The sequence below is a fragment of the Rhinopithecus bieti genome, unplaced genomic scaffold (assembly GCF_001698545.2).
Source record: "Rhinopithecus bieti isolate Rb0 unplaced genomic scaffold, ASM169854v2 scaffold_7398, whole genome shotgun sequence".
NCBI lineage: Eukaryota > Metazoa > Chordata > Mammalia > Primates > Cercopithecidae > Rhinopithecus > Rhinopithecus bieti.
Window position 1 is genome coordinate 2,762,911 of NW_016805783.1, and position 12,929 is coordinate 2,775,839.

A 12,929-nucleotide genomic window follows, 5' to 3' on the forward strand; every position below is an offset into this window, starting at 1 on the left:
TTGGTTACTCATCAAATTGTATTTTAAAATACAGGCAGATTACAAAATACACAAGCCTTGGATGTCATGAACATTTTAAAACATGCAAATGTTTTAAAACAGCGCAAATATTACTAAAACTGGATAAAGTATAAATTAAATGCTCTTTGCCTAAAACTACGTAAGACAATGAAAATATGAATCATGCATTCCCTCTTTTTTTCGGGGGGTTAAGGATCTCTCAGCCCTTAGCTATGTCTGGCTGGTCAGGGAAGAGGGAGAAATTTTTAAATTAGTAATAAAATATGCTTACTATTATATTGTAGAAATGTGACTAGTAAAGAGGAATCATTAAATGTGTGTTAAAATAAATCAGGTCTCAATTACTCACATGGAGAGAGGAAGTGAAGACAGACGTCACCAAAAGAAGATAATCCTAGAATTTTTTTTTAATGCTTATCATTAATTTGGGAGAAATTAATTACTCTTATAACTATGCTTGACACTGTTAACCAGGATTTTATTTTTCCTGAGCATTCAATGATTTGGAGGATTCAGACAAAAGGGAAAAGAGGGAGTTAATTCAGAAGCATACAGGTGGCTAATGGTAGCCAGCCTAGGATAAAAAATTTTCCAGTTAACCTACACATAGAAAACTAACAGATGATCTATGAAATGAAACAAGACAATACAGTAAAATTTAAGGTAGTAGTGCTAAAAAATTTAAATATAAGATTTAACATTAAAAATTTAAAAAGATATTTCTCCTGTCATCATCCCTTCTTCCCACTAACTGGTGTTATTAGAAAGCAAGATTAGTAGGCTACAAAGCTAAAAGCAACATTTCAGGTCATATTTTACAAAAGATGTGGTAAAAATCCATCATTGTTTTCTGTTGGGCCACCATCTGTCTCAGTGAGTACTTTATCTCATTACTTAAGAAAAATTAATTCAACCAAGAAAATATCCAAAAGGCAGGGGATTCAACTCACTTGAACATTTGTAGGTGATACAAGATGACAAGAGTTAGTAAATACGCAAAAACTAAATATTTATCCAAACACAAGATCAGAACCACAAAACTCAATTCGTTTCTGCCGAACATATGGCTCAAACTCCTGAGTGGCATATGTTTAGTACTGGAGCTGGTAACAGCATGGTGATAAAATATTATAGTAAGAGTTCAACTGTTATTTCATTCCTACAATACAGAAGCATACACACTTTGGTTTCAAGAACTAAAAACACGACCACAGTAAGAAGCAAAATAATTATGTTGTTCAATTTTAAAAACCCATAGTGAACACACAATGATTATATCGTAAAAAGAAAAAAAAATCTCATCAGCCTGTGACTCTTATTTAATAGATGGTCAGACACAAAGGTGTCCAAAGGAACTTACGTAAAAACCTTACAAAAGAAAATCTCGAATTCACAATCTCTAGCACCCCCGGCAAATCATCGCATTCCACCCGCTCAAATATCCCAAGGCTTGTAACGCCAACAGTTGAATAAAAGAACAATTAACGACCAAATCCATTAAAACAGCCCCTCTTCTGCCCGCAATTTGACAGCGAAATTATCTGTTCATTTTCCTTTACCTAACACATGACGTCGTTTCCAAAGCCGTGTCAAAAGTTCGAAGATTCAGGTTAAAACTGGGCGAGGACTGCAGCCTCGATTCCACCTCCCGACTGAACAGGTGGTTAACTCGCCCGGGGAGAGGAACTGCCAGGTACTGGAGGCAGCCACGCAGGATCAAACACAGAGGGCGGGTTTTCGAGGTTTTAACCCCAAGATGAGCGGGGAAAACTCTCTTCAGAAAAGCGTTCAAGTTCGGCGGCTGCTGGGCGTCCAAAGCCGAAGGCGCGGCGGGTGCTGGGCGATCCTCTCGGAAGGATTCCGCCCCGCCCCCCCCGAGCCCTCCGGAGCTACGCGGCTCGCCGCGGGGAGGAGGCGGGGGACAGAGGGGAGGGCTGCCCGCGCACCCGCACCACCTCCCTCGGGCTGGATGGCGCCCCCGGCCGCGCCCCCGCAAGCGCGTCCCGGCTACGCTCGGCCCCGGCAGGTGCCAGACTAGTTGACGGGTCCTGTCCCCGGCCCCACTGCCCCTCTGCCCACAGCGCGCCCACAGAAAGGGGTGGCCCGAGTACCTCGACGGGGCCGAGCCCTGGAGGGTGCCCCGGCCCTCAGTCTCAGCCTAACGGTTTCCGCGGCGCCTCCTCCGGGGCGGGAGGAGGTTGGGACGGCTCGGTGTCCCCCGCCTTTCGCGGAGGGAGTGCCCGCGCTCTCACCTCCGACTCACGCCGTTCTGAGGCAGAAGAAGGCGGCTCCTCTGGCGCCTCTTCTTAGGGTTCCTGATCGTTTTCTCTCTACCTCAGCTGCAGAGTCAGCTCTGAGGGGCGCCGCGGCCGCCGGCGCGCTGACTGTTGGGGTTGTTTCCTGTCAGTGACGCCGCCGCCTCAGCCCCTCTCTTCGCTCCCTCTCCGCGTAGCTCCCGCTTTCTGTTTCACCCGAGGGACCACGAACGCCGCCGCCGCCATGCTTACTACGGAGCCGGGAGGAGGAGCCCGAAGTCGGCGAGCCGAGTGCGGCTGCGCGGGCCCCGCCGACGGCGCCCTCGGCCGGGACCCCGAACCCCCGCCTCGAGCCCGGGGCGCCGGGGCTCTCTCACCGGGACGCGAGTGCCCGCAGGGCCACCGGCGTGTGGCGGCTGAGCGGCCGCGTTCGGCTCCCGGAGCGCCCACACCCTCTTGGGCTCCCGGCTTTCTCCCCAGGCCCGGCTGCGCCTGGCTCGTGGTAGCATCCGCTGTGGCCAGGCTCGGAGCCACATTCAGAAAAAGTGGAGTTCATGGAGGTTCCTAGAGCCACTCACACAATTCTCAATCCACATTTCAAAAGGCTCCCCCGAGACGCACCCTGTCAGCCCCTTTCCGAAGGCCCCCGAACTTAAGGCTGGCAGGTGCTTTAAAAGACACTCCAGCCAAGGACGAGGAAGCCTCTGAAATGAGCTTGGAGGTTTCTATTCCCAAATACTTCGAACCCGGGATCTGGATAGCAAGCAAAAATATTTCGGTATTTACTCAGTTGAAAACTTGGGGAGTGGCTTCGCGGTCTCTTCGCCAGCCAAATCGCGTGAAAAACCTCAATTTTTACAACAGCACGAAGACTTACAAGTGAACGCAGCAGCGGCTTCCTGGAACCTGAAGCAATGTGGGGCGCTGCAATAATGCCTGAGGGCTGCTGACTTACAGTTGCCACCGAAGAGCTGGGGAGGGGGTAGTCCTTGGGCCGGGGAGTCCAACCCCAGGAAGTGCCCTTTCAAAAATGGTGATGGATGTAACAAGCTGCATGTCCGGGATTTATTTCAGTGTATTAATTGTGCGATCTTTTAAAATAGCTGTATTTTAAAAACTGTTCTACAGAAGTATCTTTAAAACGTGTTTATTCTCTATATTCTTAAAGAATACAATGGTTAATGAAATCCTTTGTTGATAACTGACCCTCAAACCGATATCCTGGCCATACGTTCAAGTCCCAGAGGATTGCTATGGTGTATAGAATCCCTGCTTTGGTGCTCTCCCCTTTTCCCTCTTTGGAATGTTCTCATCACCTCTTCTAAAATCTGTCACTGCTTTTCATCTCCTCATCTGCCTCTATCCACTCTGATCCTTCCTCTTATTCTTTCTGCTTTACTGTATTTTTTACTCTTTTCTCCTTTCTCTCCTGGTTTTCTCTGCGGCTCCAGGTGAAGATTGATGGCAGTTTATATCCGCAGCCAGCTAATGAGAGGTTTCTTGTCTTCTGGTTGTAAATAGATCAGTGGTATCTTGAGATATTTTCATTGCTCTTCACTATCAGAAGTTCTTTCCCTATGAGAGATGTTTCCTTTTCTTAACTTTTAGATTTGGCCCTCTTCCAGACAGCTGGCAAGTTGATCTTGGAATAATTGAAGTATAACTGTATATTGTTTCAAAGTATGAGGATTTTATCAGAGTGTGGGTGAATGGGGTGGCTTCCCCATCTTAATGCCCAACTATACTTGGTCGGAGACTAAGCTAGTGGTTTCCAAACTTACCGCTAATCTAATACTTTCCTACCCTGCTTCCTACTCAGGAGCTTTTTGAAAATAGGGAATCCTGCAATCTACCCCCTCAAGATTCTGATTCCTCTGTACAGGGAGAGGCCAAGAAATGGCACTTTTAAAAACTATGTGTAAAAAAATATGTTTGGGACATGCCTACATGTTTTTGTAGAAGACTAACACATAATTTAAGAATGTTATTTAAGACCTAGAGATTATAATCAATAATATGCAATGCATTTAGGTGAAGTAAAGTGAAGACTGCGGAATTTATGTCCTTTGGAGAGAAGAAAACCCACACGTAAATGACCCTAGCATGTGCACCAGTATGAGTTCTCTGGGAACACAGAGAGGGTCAAGAAATTATGTTGGCTTTGAACAAGTTCTCTTCTCAATGCTTCACTTTTTTTAAATCAATAAAATAGGAGCCATTTTCAATCCTCATCTTTCTTGGCCTCTCAACAATACTCAACACTTTGACCACTACTCTTCCTTAAACATTTCTGCTTCCTTCGACACTGCATTTTCTTGGTTTTCCTCCTTCCTTTACTAGGCACTGCTTCTCTGATTCCTTTGCATATTCTTGCTCCTCTCCCTAACCTTTAAATATAACAGTACCTTAAAATTCAGTTTTAGATTCTTTTCTGTTTTCACTATAATCTCTTGGCCTAAGCAGCATCACCCATACCAGTGGCTTTAGTTATCATCTATATGCCAGTGATCTCCACATATATGCCTCCAACCCAGACCTTTCCTCTAAATGCCAAATCTGATCCACTACTCAAAGTTAGACCCTTCCTCTAAATTCCAAGTGCTTCACTGACATGGCCACTTAATATCTCAGAGTTGCAAAGTTTAGTCCAACTGAGTTCATGAACTCTCTAGTTATTCAAATCAAACATCTAGTAGTGAGTCACCCCGATGTCTCCCTCACCTCCATTCTTCCATTCTCCATGTTTGTTGCAGCACTAATGCTTGGCAATTTTATTTCTAAAATCTAATTGGTCCACTTCTTTCCAATCACCACCAATCTAATTCAGTCTCACTGTATACAATCTGGGATCCTCCATTCAGTCTCCATTTTGCAGTCAAAATTATCTTTCTAAAAGCAAGTAAGACTATGTCACTATGCCAAAAAACTCCTTAAACAGTTTCTCATTGCTCTGGCATAAGTCTAGAATTCTTAAGGCAGCCTACAAGACCATGCTAGGTCTGGCCTTACCTACCTTTTCCAGCCTCATCTCACACCATTTTCACCTTGTTTCCTGGGCAAACTTCTTGGTCTTCTTTCAGTTTCTCAAAAATGCTGTGATCCCAAAAGCCAAAGGCTCTATGCACATGCCATTCTCTCCTTTAGTTATCCTATCTCTTACTCATCCTTCAGGTCTCAGCTTGAAAGGGACATCCTTGGGAAAAACATTTCTGACCTCCCAGATACATTCAAGATCCCTTGTTATGTCAGCTCTCTTGCCACCATGTACCCTCCCCTCTTATGACTTACCACAGCTTGTAACTGCATTTTGGTGTGTGTAACTACTAGGTTAATGTCTGTTGCTCCCCACATTAGGACAAAGACCATGTCTCTTCAGGCCTGCACAGTGTCTGGCACATAGAAGCTACCCAATAGATATTTCTTGAATGATTATTGTCCTGTGAGTTTATTTCCGGGATTCTAGAAGGTTGTTGGGTTGGGAAGTTAGATCACTGATCATTTTCAAGAGAGTAATCTTCTGTATGACTAGTGGGAAGAAATGCAGAAATGTGCTGGAAGACAAGTCTCTGTGGGACTCTGGTATTTCTTGTGAGCAGAGACACTAACAGCTTTTGTTTTAGACTATATTTTCAAGGAGGTTTTTTTTTTTTTTTGGTCAGACAGCCTTGGAAAATATACATAGTGTCCCCCCCCAACCCCCGTCCTGCCGCTGAAGAGCACGGGCACATTTGTTTACCATCCAATATAGTAAAGATAATGTCTTTGAAGGTAAAGGTCAAGCAGGTTTTCTTGCAGCCTGTTATAAAAAGATTGGGGATTTCCTAAGCTTAGAGTTTCTCAGGTGTGAGGCAAACTCACTGCAGGTGCATCACTCACCTGAACCACACCATGTAGCTCCAGGTAAGACCTGGGGGCAAGGGAACTGGCTGAACATGTCACTGGTACTGCTTGCCGTGCCATGAGTAACACAGCCCTTTGACCCCAAAGCCCCACATCTTCTGCCAGCTTCCATGAAACTACAGCAGGTTAAGTGATTAGCTTGCAAGGAGGATAAAATCTCAGACCCTTCACAGTTCTTGACAAAGTACAGTGGGTTAAAGAGAAAGACAAAGATGAAGAAGTCAAACAGCAAGTGGAGACTATTTAGAAAGTTTGGGAAAAAAGAAGTTTGGTGATGAAGAGGAGAGATGGGACAGCAGATTGAGGTGGGAGGAGTGTGCTCACTGAATTCTCTGAACAATCTTGGTGGCCCTAACTCTGAACAGATCCAGACAGAACACTATTGCTGTTGTTCCTCTCTTTGGTTAGGGAACAGGTGCAAGTCTGAAAGAGGAGAAGGAGGTGGAAGCGGTTGACCTGAAGGTACACCAGTTAAAGCGGCCAGAGCTTTTTATAATCTCTGAGAAGGGGTGTAGTATAATGTGGAGCAGGAATGACAGGCTTTGGAGTCAGAAAGATCTGGGCTTCAGTCTCGGCTCTATTGCTAACTGATTGATTGATCGATCTTGGGCTTGTTATCCAACCTTTCTGGCCTCAGTTCCTCATCTATAAACTGAGGATAAAATACCTACTTTGCAGGATTAAATTTCATAATGTGTGAAGATGCCTAGTATATGCTTGATGCTCAATAAATAAATGTGAGCTACATGATTAGGATGTCCTGGCTAACTATGATTTGGTGAGGCTGGGAAAATCCAGAACCTTCCTCCACATTTCCAACGATTCTTGGAAAGGAACTTGGCCAGGGAACACGCTTGCTCTGAATTCCTGATCCTGTTCCCATTTCCATCCCACTCTGTGCTTTCCTATGAATGGAACAGCTTCTTCCCTAAAACCAAAAGAAGACACAGAATAGAAAGCGACTTCACACTGAATGTTGGCCATTCCCACCATAAGGAATTTCTCACTAGCCATCATTCTCTTCAGAGAATGATGCCACTATATTGCTGTGGACCCTCACCCTAACAAGAATCTCCTTTACATTTTTCTGAACTTCTGGGACTCCTAAAGCCACCTCTCTTTAAAACCACCAGGGGTGGGCCAAGCGCAGTGGCTCATGCCTGTAATCCCAGCACTTTGGGAGGCTGAGGCAGGTAGATCATGAGGTCAGGAGTTTGAGACCAGCCTGACCAACATGGGGAAACCCTGTCTCTACTAAAAATACAGAAATTAGCCAGGCGTGGTGGCACATGCCTGTAATCCCAGCTACTCGGGAGGCTGAGGCAGGAAAATCACTTGAATCTGGGAGGCGGACGCTGTGGTGAGCCGAGATCGCACCATTGCACTCCAGCCTGGGCAACAGAGTGAAATTTCATCTCAAAACAACAACAACAACAACAATAAAAAAACAAACACCAGGGGGGCAATTCCCAAATTCTTGTTAATTTATTCTTACTCAAAGCAATTTGGCTCTTTGTTTTCTGTCCTCACTTTTATCCAGAATAACCTTGGAACCTTAGCTTTATTTCAAAACCAAGATGTTTCATTAAAGTGTTTTCCTAAACTAAAGAGTAACTGTCCTTGAGAAGTAGTTCTTTTTTTTTTTTTTTTTTTTTTTTTTTTTTTTTTTTGAGACGGAGTCTCGCTCTGTCACCCAGGCTGGAGTGCTGTGGCCGGATCTCAGCTCACTGCAAGCTCCGCCTCCCGGGTTCACGCCATTCTCCTGTCTCAGCCTCCCGGGTAGCTGGGACTACAGGCGCCACCACGTCGCCCGGCTAGTTTTTTGTAGTTTTTAGTAGAGACAGGGTTTCGCCGTGTTAGCCAGGATGGTCTCGATCTCCTGACCTCGTGATCCGCCCGTCTCGGCCTCCCAAAGTGCTGGGATTACAGGCTTGAGCCACCGCGCCCAGCCGAGAAGTAGTTCTTAAACTTTGGCATGAATAAAAATCACCTGTGGCACTTGTTTAAGCTATAGTGATTCCACTACATACTCCCTTCTCACCCCAAGATTTGGATTAAAGAATCTGCATTTTATAAACACTCCAAGAGACTCTGATGAGGGTAGTCCATGGGTCATACATTGAGCATCTTAGAGCAACCAGCTCAAACAAGAGTCAACTTTCACAAATAAGAATGTTTTTCCTCTCTGTAACATAGAGTTAAACTAGAGTTGGCTCAAGTGTTCAGAAAAACTGCTCACGTATGGTCCATGTCTTTTATATTGCTTATTCTTTGTAGAGAAGGCAATTAGGAAAGACCAAGGAATTCCCTAATCACAAAATGATAATCCTAATAGTCCAAATTTGTCAATGTTAATGATATGGTTTCAAAGCAATGCTATTGGGGACAGTTACTCCCAAAGGGAAAAGACTTATCTGGTTACTGGCCAGGACTTCTTGAATAGCTTCCGGATCTGAAGGGGCTATACAATAATAGACAGATTATAAGGATTTTCTCTAGGTTGAAAAAATAAAGCTTCTATATTTGTCTTTTGGACTGTCAACAGCTCTTTGATTTTTTTTTTTTTACCACTTTAGGATGCTTTGATAATAGCCCTGGGGTTGAACACACCACAATCATTATCCAGCATAACCAGATGACATATGAATCAGTTTTAAAGACAGAAGAAGGAGATAGGCATCTATAAGAATAATGAGGCACAAGATGACTTGGAATTCTAAAAACACTGCCCAACTGCCTGGCTTTTATTTTCCCTCAAGAAAAAAAAAAAAATGAAATTTCAAAACCAGAGCACTACTTTACCAAGATAACAATAAGACTTTAATCTGGACAAAATAAAAATAAAATTTAAATAAGTTAGGAAATGAAAATTCAGATACTCTAAATCCAGCTACAATTCACCAAACTTGAGAAAGGTCTTCCTCAAATTTCAGAGGTAAATATTTAAACCAAATCACATTTTATAACTACCAGACAAATCAACAATCTATTCATGGTAGGTAGAGTAAAGATCAAGTTACCTTTATTATTTTTAAATATAATGTAAAATTGAAGCAGGCATCTCTGAAATAAAGACAATGACATATAGTAATGGGAAAAACTAGGAAATCATTTATAAATTGAAGACTTTTAATGAAATAAAATACCAGTTTTACTGATTTGAAATTTTATCTGTAAAGTTTTAAAATCAAGGCACATCTGAAGTTTGTTTTATTTTTTCTTTACTGTACATATAAGACATAAACCCAGAATTATTATACCAAAAAAGAACAAAAGCTAAAATTAATTACTAATAATACTTAGCATTACTAAAAGAAGGTAAAATAAAGAGACCCTTATTTTAAAAATAATGAACTATGACTTTACCAAATAATATTCAGCTTCAAATCAAAGAAGCTAATAGCTTAAAACAATAGAAATTTGCCGGGCATGGTAGCTCATGCCTGTAATCCCAGCACTTTGAGAGGCCAAGGCGAGTGGATCACTTTAGGCCAGGAGTTTGAGACCAGCCCAGCCAACGTGGTGAAACCTTGTCTCTACTAAAAATACAAAAATTATCCCAGCATGTTGGCGTCTGCCTGTAATCTCAGCTACTCAGGAAACTGAGGCACGAGAATTGCTTGAACCCGGGAGGCAGAGGTTGCAAGTGAGCCGAGATTCCACTACTGCACTTCAGCCTGGGTGACAGAGTGAGACCCTGTCTCCAAAAAAACAAAAACAAATATAAAAAGATAAATAAATAAAGAAGAAAAGTAAAAAAAAAAAAAAGCAAGAAAAGATATTCAAATATAGCCCATTTTCCCAAGCTACGGAAGACTAAGAGTAAAAATAGGTTGTAGTAAAAGTCTCAAAGAGTATTCATACTTTTCCCTATCCACATTCAGATTTCTTCCAGAAGATCCTAAGAACTCCCAGGGATTTGCTTTGTATTCTGTGCCTTGTTTCCTTTGCTTTTAGGGAAGGAACACTTCAAGACACAGTCCCCAGTTACCGTCTTCCTTCTCTGGCTCATTGAATTGTTTTCTCTTATTGCTTCCAAAGTCAACAAAGCTCCCCAACTGCAATGCTGTTTGTGCTGAAGCTACCAACCCCTGATTTTTTTTTTTTTTTTTTTTTGAGACGGAGCCTCACTGTTGTTGGTCCAGGCTGGAGTGCAATGGCACGATCTTGACTCACTACAACCTCCACCTACCGGGTTCCAGCAATTCTCCTGCTTCAGCCTCCTGAGTAGCTGAGATTACAGACGCCCGCCACCACACCCAGCTGATTTTTGTATTTTTAGTAGAGACAGGATTTCACCATATTGGCTAAGCTGGTCTTGAACTCCTGACCTCAAGTGATCCACCTGCTTCAGCCTCTCAAACTGCTGAGATTACAGGCGTGAGCCACCGCGCCAGGCTGCCAACTCCTAATTTTAATGGCATTAATGCCTGTACTAAGACACTTTTTCACAGCCATCATCTCCTGTTGATATTGTCTTCAGTTCCAGAAGTCCCATGTACATCACAGTGAAGCATCTAGTTATATTTATTTGTTTGCCACTCTAGGACTCAGGCATGAGTTCATGGAATAGATAACATGGTTCCATGAAGCCTTTTCCTCTAACCTTGCGCAATTGGTCTTGAAGCAAACTTTTCATAGCTTTCTTTACTTAGGATGAATTTTTTCTTCCTCTGCTCTGCCAGTTCTACAGATGTGCTGAAACATGCTCAAATTCTAGGGCAAAAAACAGTGCTGGCCATGCACCTGTAATCCCAGCACCCTGGGAGGCCAAGGCAGGTGGATCACGAGGTTAGGAGTTCAAAACCATCCTGGCCAAGATGGTGAAACTCCATCTCTACTAAAAATACAAAAAAAATTAGATGGGCATGGTGGGGGTTGGGGGAGCCTGTAATCCCAGCTACTGGGGAGGCTGAGGCAGAGAATTGCTCGAACCTGGGAGGCAGAGGTTGCGGTGAGCCGAGATCACGCCACTGCACTGCAGCCTGGGTGACAGAGCAAGACTCCATCTCAAAAAACAAACAAAAACAAAAAACAATGCCACATTTCTTCAAGGCTACCAGGACCAGTCAGCCGTGCCCTCTTGTCAGCATAAGTACCTACCACGTGACATCTCCCTCAAGACCTGAGTGCTAACTATATGAGGGACCCTCTCCTTCATACTCCTAGATTTTCCCATTTAGTCCCCTGGCTCTGCTGCCCTGCAGGTGATAGTCACCTCTTCCAGCATCCCTCATTTGCTCTTTCAGTCTTCCAACATCTATGTGACTAATTTCTTAAATGAAATTCCTCTGTCTGAAATATGTAGCATGGTTTCTAATTTCTGAAGTCCTAGCCAGGAGTTTGACTAATAGATTTTAACCAGAGAAACTTAAAATACCTGGTTATGGAGACAAAATACATTCATGCAAAAATATATTCAGAGATATAACATTTGACATGAATAGCTCAGCTAACATTTGCTATAGAGCCCAAAAGGACAAGCAATCAGTTGCTATGAGATGATCAAAGATAGCCATTGTGCTTTTAAATTTTAACTAATTTTATTTAATGTTCGAAACAACATTGTGATCAAAGTAATATTAGTCTCACTCTTTGGACGAGAAACATTGCTGTGAGTGGTTAAACTTACACTCACATATGTGCAGCTAAGAAAGTGACAGAGCTGGGATTCATACCTAGGCCTGTATGACTCTGACAAAGATTCTCTGGGGCCAAGCCTTACACAGACTTCTGGATTTTCTGCTAAGCCCCTCTGTGCACTTCCTTGTAAAATTCTGTTTTAGCTAAGAACCCTGCTAAGTGGCTTTAGCAAGAACTCCTGTTCTTGATAACTGATCATCCTTGATATCTGATCAAGTTTCTCATCCTCCACCATCTCTTGGGTGACGTCTAAACACTCTGGTCTGTCTTCAGCAAGAATCCTATTAGGTCAGTTTAGCCGGAATCACTCTTACACCTGATTTTATCTATAAAGCTTTTAAAAGTCAAGGCACACCTGCTGACCCCCACACTGCTCCGTGGCTCCAAATTCTTACTTGCCCATGCTCTACTGGGAATTGTGCCCAATCTCTCTCCCCAGCTGCAAGGCCCCATTGCAGTAGTCCCTCTACCTATTATGATCACCCTGAATAAAATCCTCCTTATCATACTTTGACAAACATTGTTTGATAACTTTTTCTTTAACAGCTCTTAACACACTCTTTCTATTATTTCATGTTAGCTCAGAAGAGGTGAAATTTAAAGTGAACCTTGAAGAATAGGCTTCAAATAGAATGATCAGAGTAGAGCACTCTTATAGGAAAGATAGCTAACAAAGGTATGAAAGTGAGAAAATGCCAAGTATGCCTAGGGGTAAGAAATGAGCCAGCACAAACGTTTGTGATGGAAGGCATGGAGATACAGAGCAAAAGAAGAATTTTGGCCTAGATTGAGAAGAACTTTGATTGCCACATGAGACATTTTGGGACCACTTATTTTTAATCAGGAGTCAGAGGAGTAAAGTGGCAAAAGTGGAAAAGCTATTTGATATCGTTGTTTACAGTCTCTTTTCGTTATTACTTGTCAAGTCACAGTTGTTATCAAAGGCATTTTAAATAAGCAACACATTAAAACAAAAGAAACAGGTAAAAAATCTTTATAGATTACTGCCATTAGAAAAGGAAATTTAACTTTGTATAAATTTAAAAAAAAAAACAGACATCAAACAAATCAAAACCTTAAAAGGAAATTGATTTTTTTTTTTTTTTTTTT

At 42.8% G+C, this 12,929-nt stretch overlaps 2 protein-coding genes across 5 annotated transcripts in view; one reads left to right on the plus strand and one right to left on the minus strand.

Moving 5' to 3' along the window:
- FNDC3A (fibronectin type III domain containing 3A) overlaps positions 1–3,376 on the minus strand; it is a 222,412-nt gene extending 219,036 nt beyond the window's left edge. Inside the window, exon 1 of one of the 4 annotated variants that reach the window (XM_017873774.1) lies at positions 2,274–2,542. The gene's annotated coding sequence lies outside the window, so the exon portion shown is untranslated. Of the gene's footprint in view, positions 1–1,580; positions 1,884–2,273; positions 2,543–3,153 lie in introns of those variants that run through there. The other 3 variants (XM_017873775.1, XM_017873779.1, XM_017873776.1) reach the window with 3 other exon arrangements.
- On the plus strand, positions 1,588–3,406 carry LOC108530700 (translation initiation factor IF-2-like). Its single transcript, XM_017873721.1, has 3 exons — positions 1,588–1,630; positions 1,778–2,047; positions 2,474–3,406. The coding sequence occupies exons 1-3, from the start codon at positions 1,588–1,590 to the stop codon at positions 2,842–2,844; spliced, it is 684 nt and encodes a 227-aa protein (XP_017729210.1). The 3' UTR covers positions 2,845–3,406.
- Positions 3,407–12,929: the final 9,523 nt, after the last annotated feature.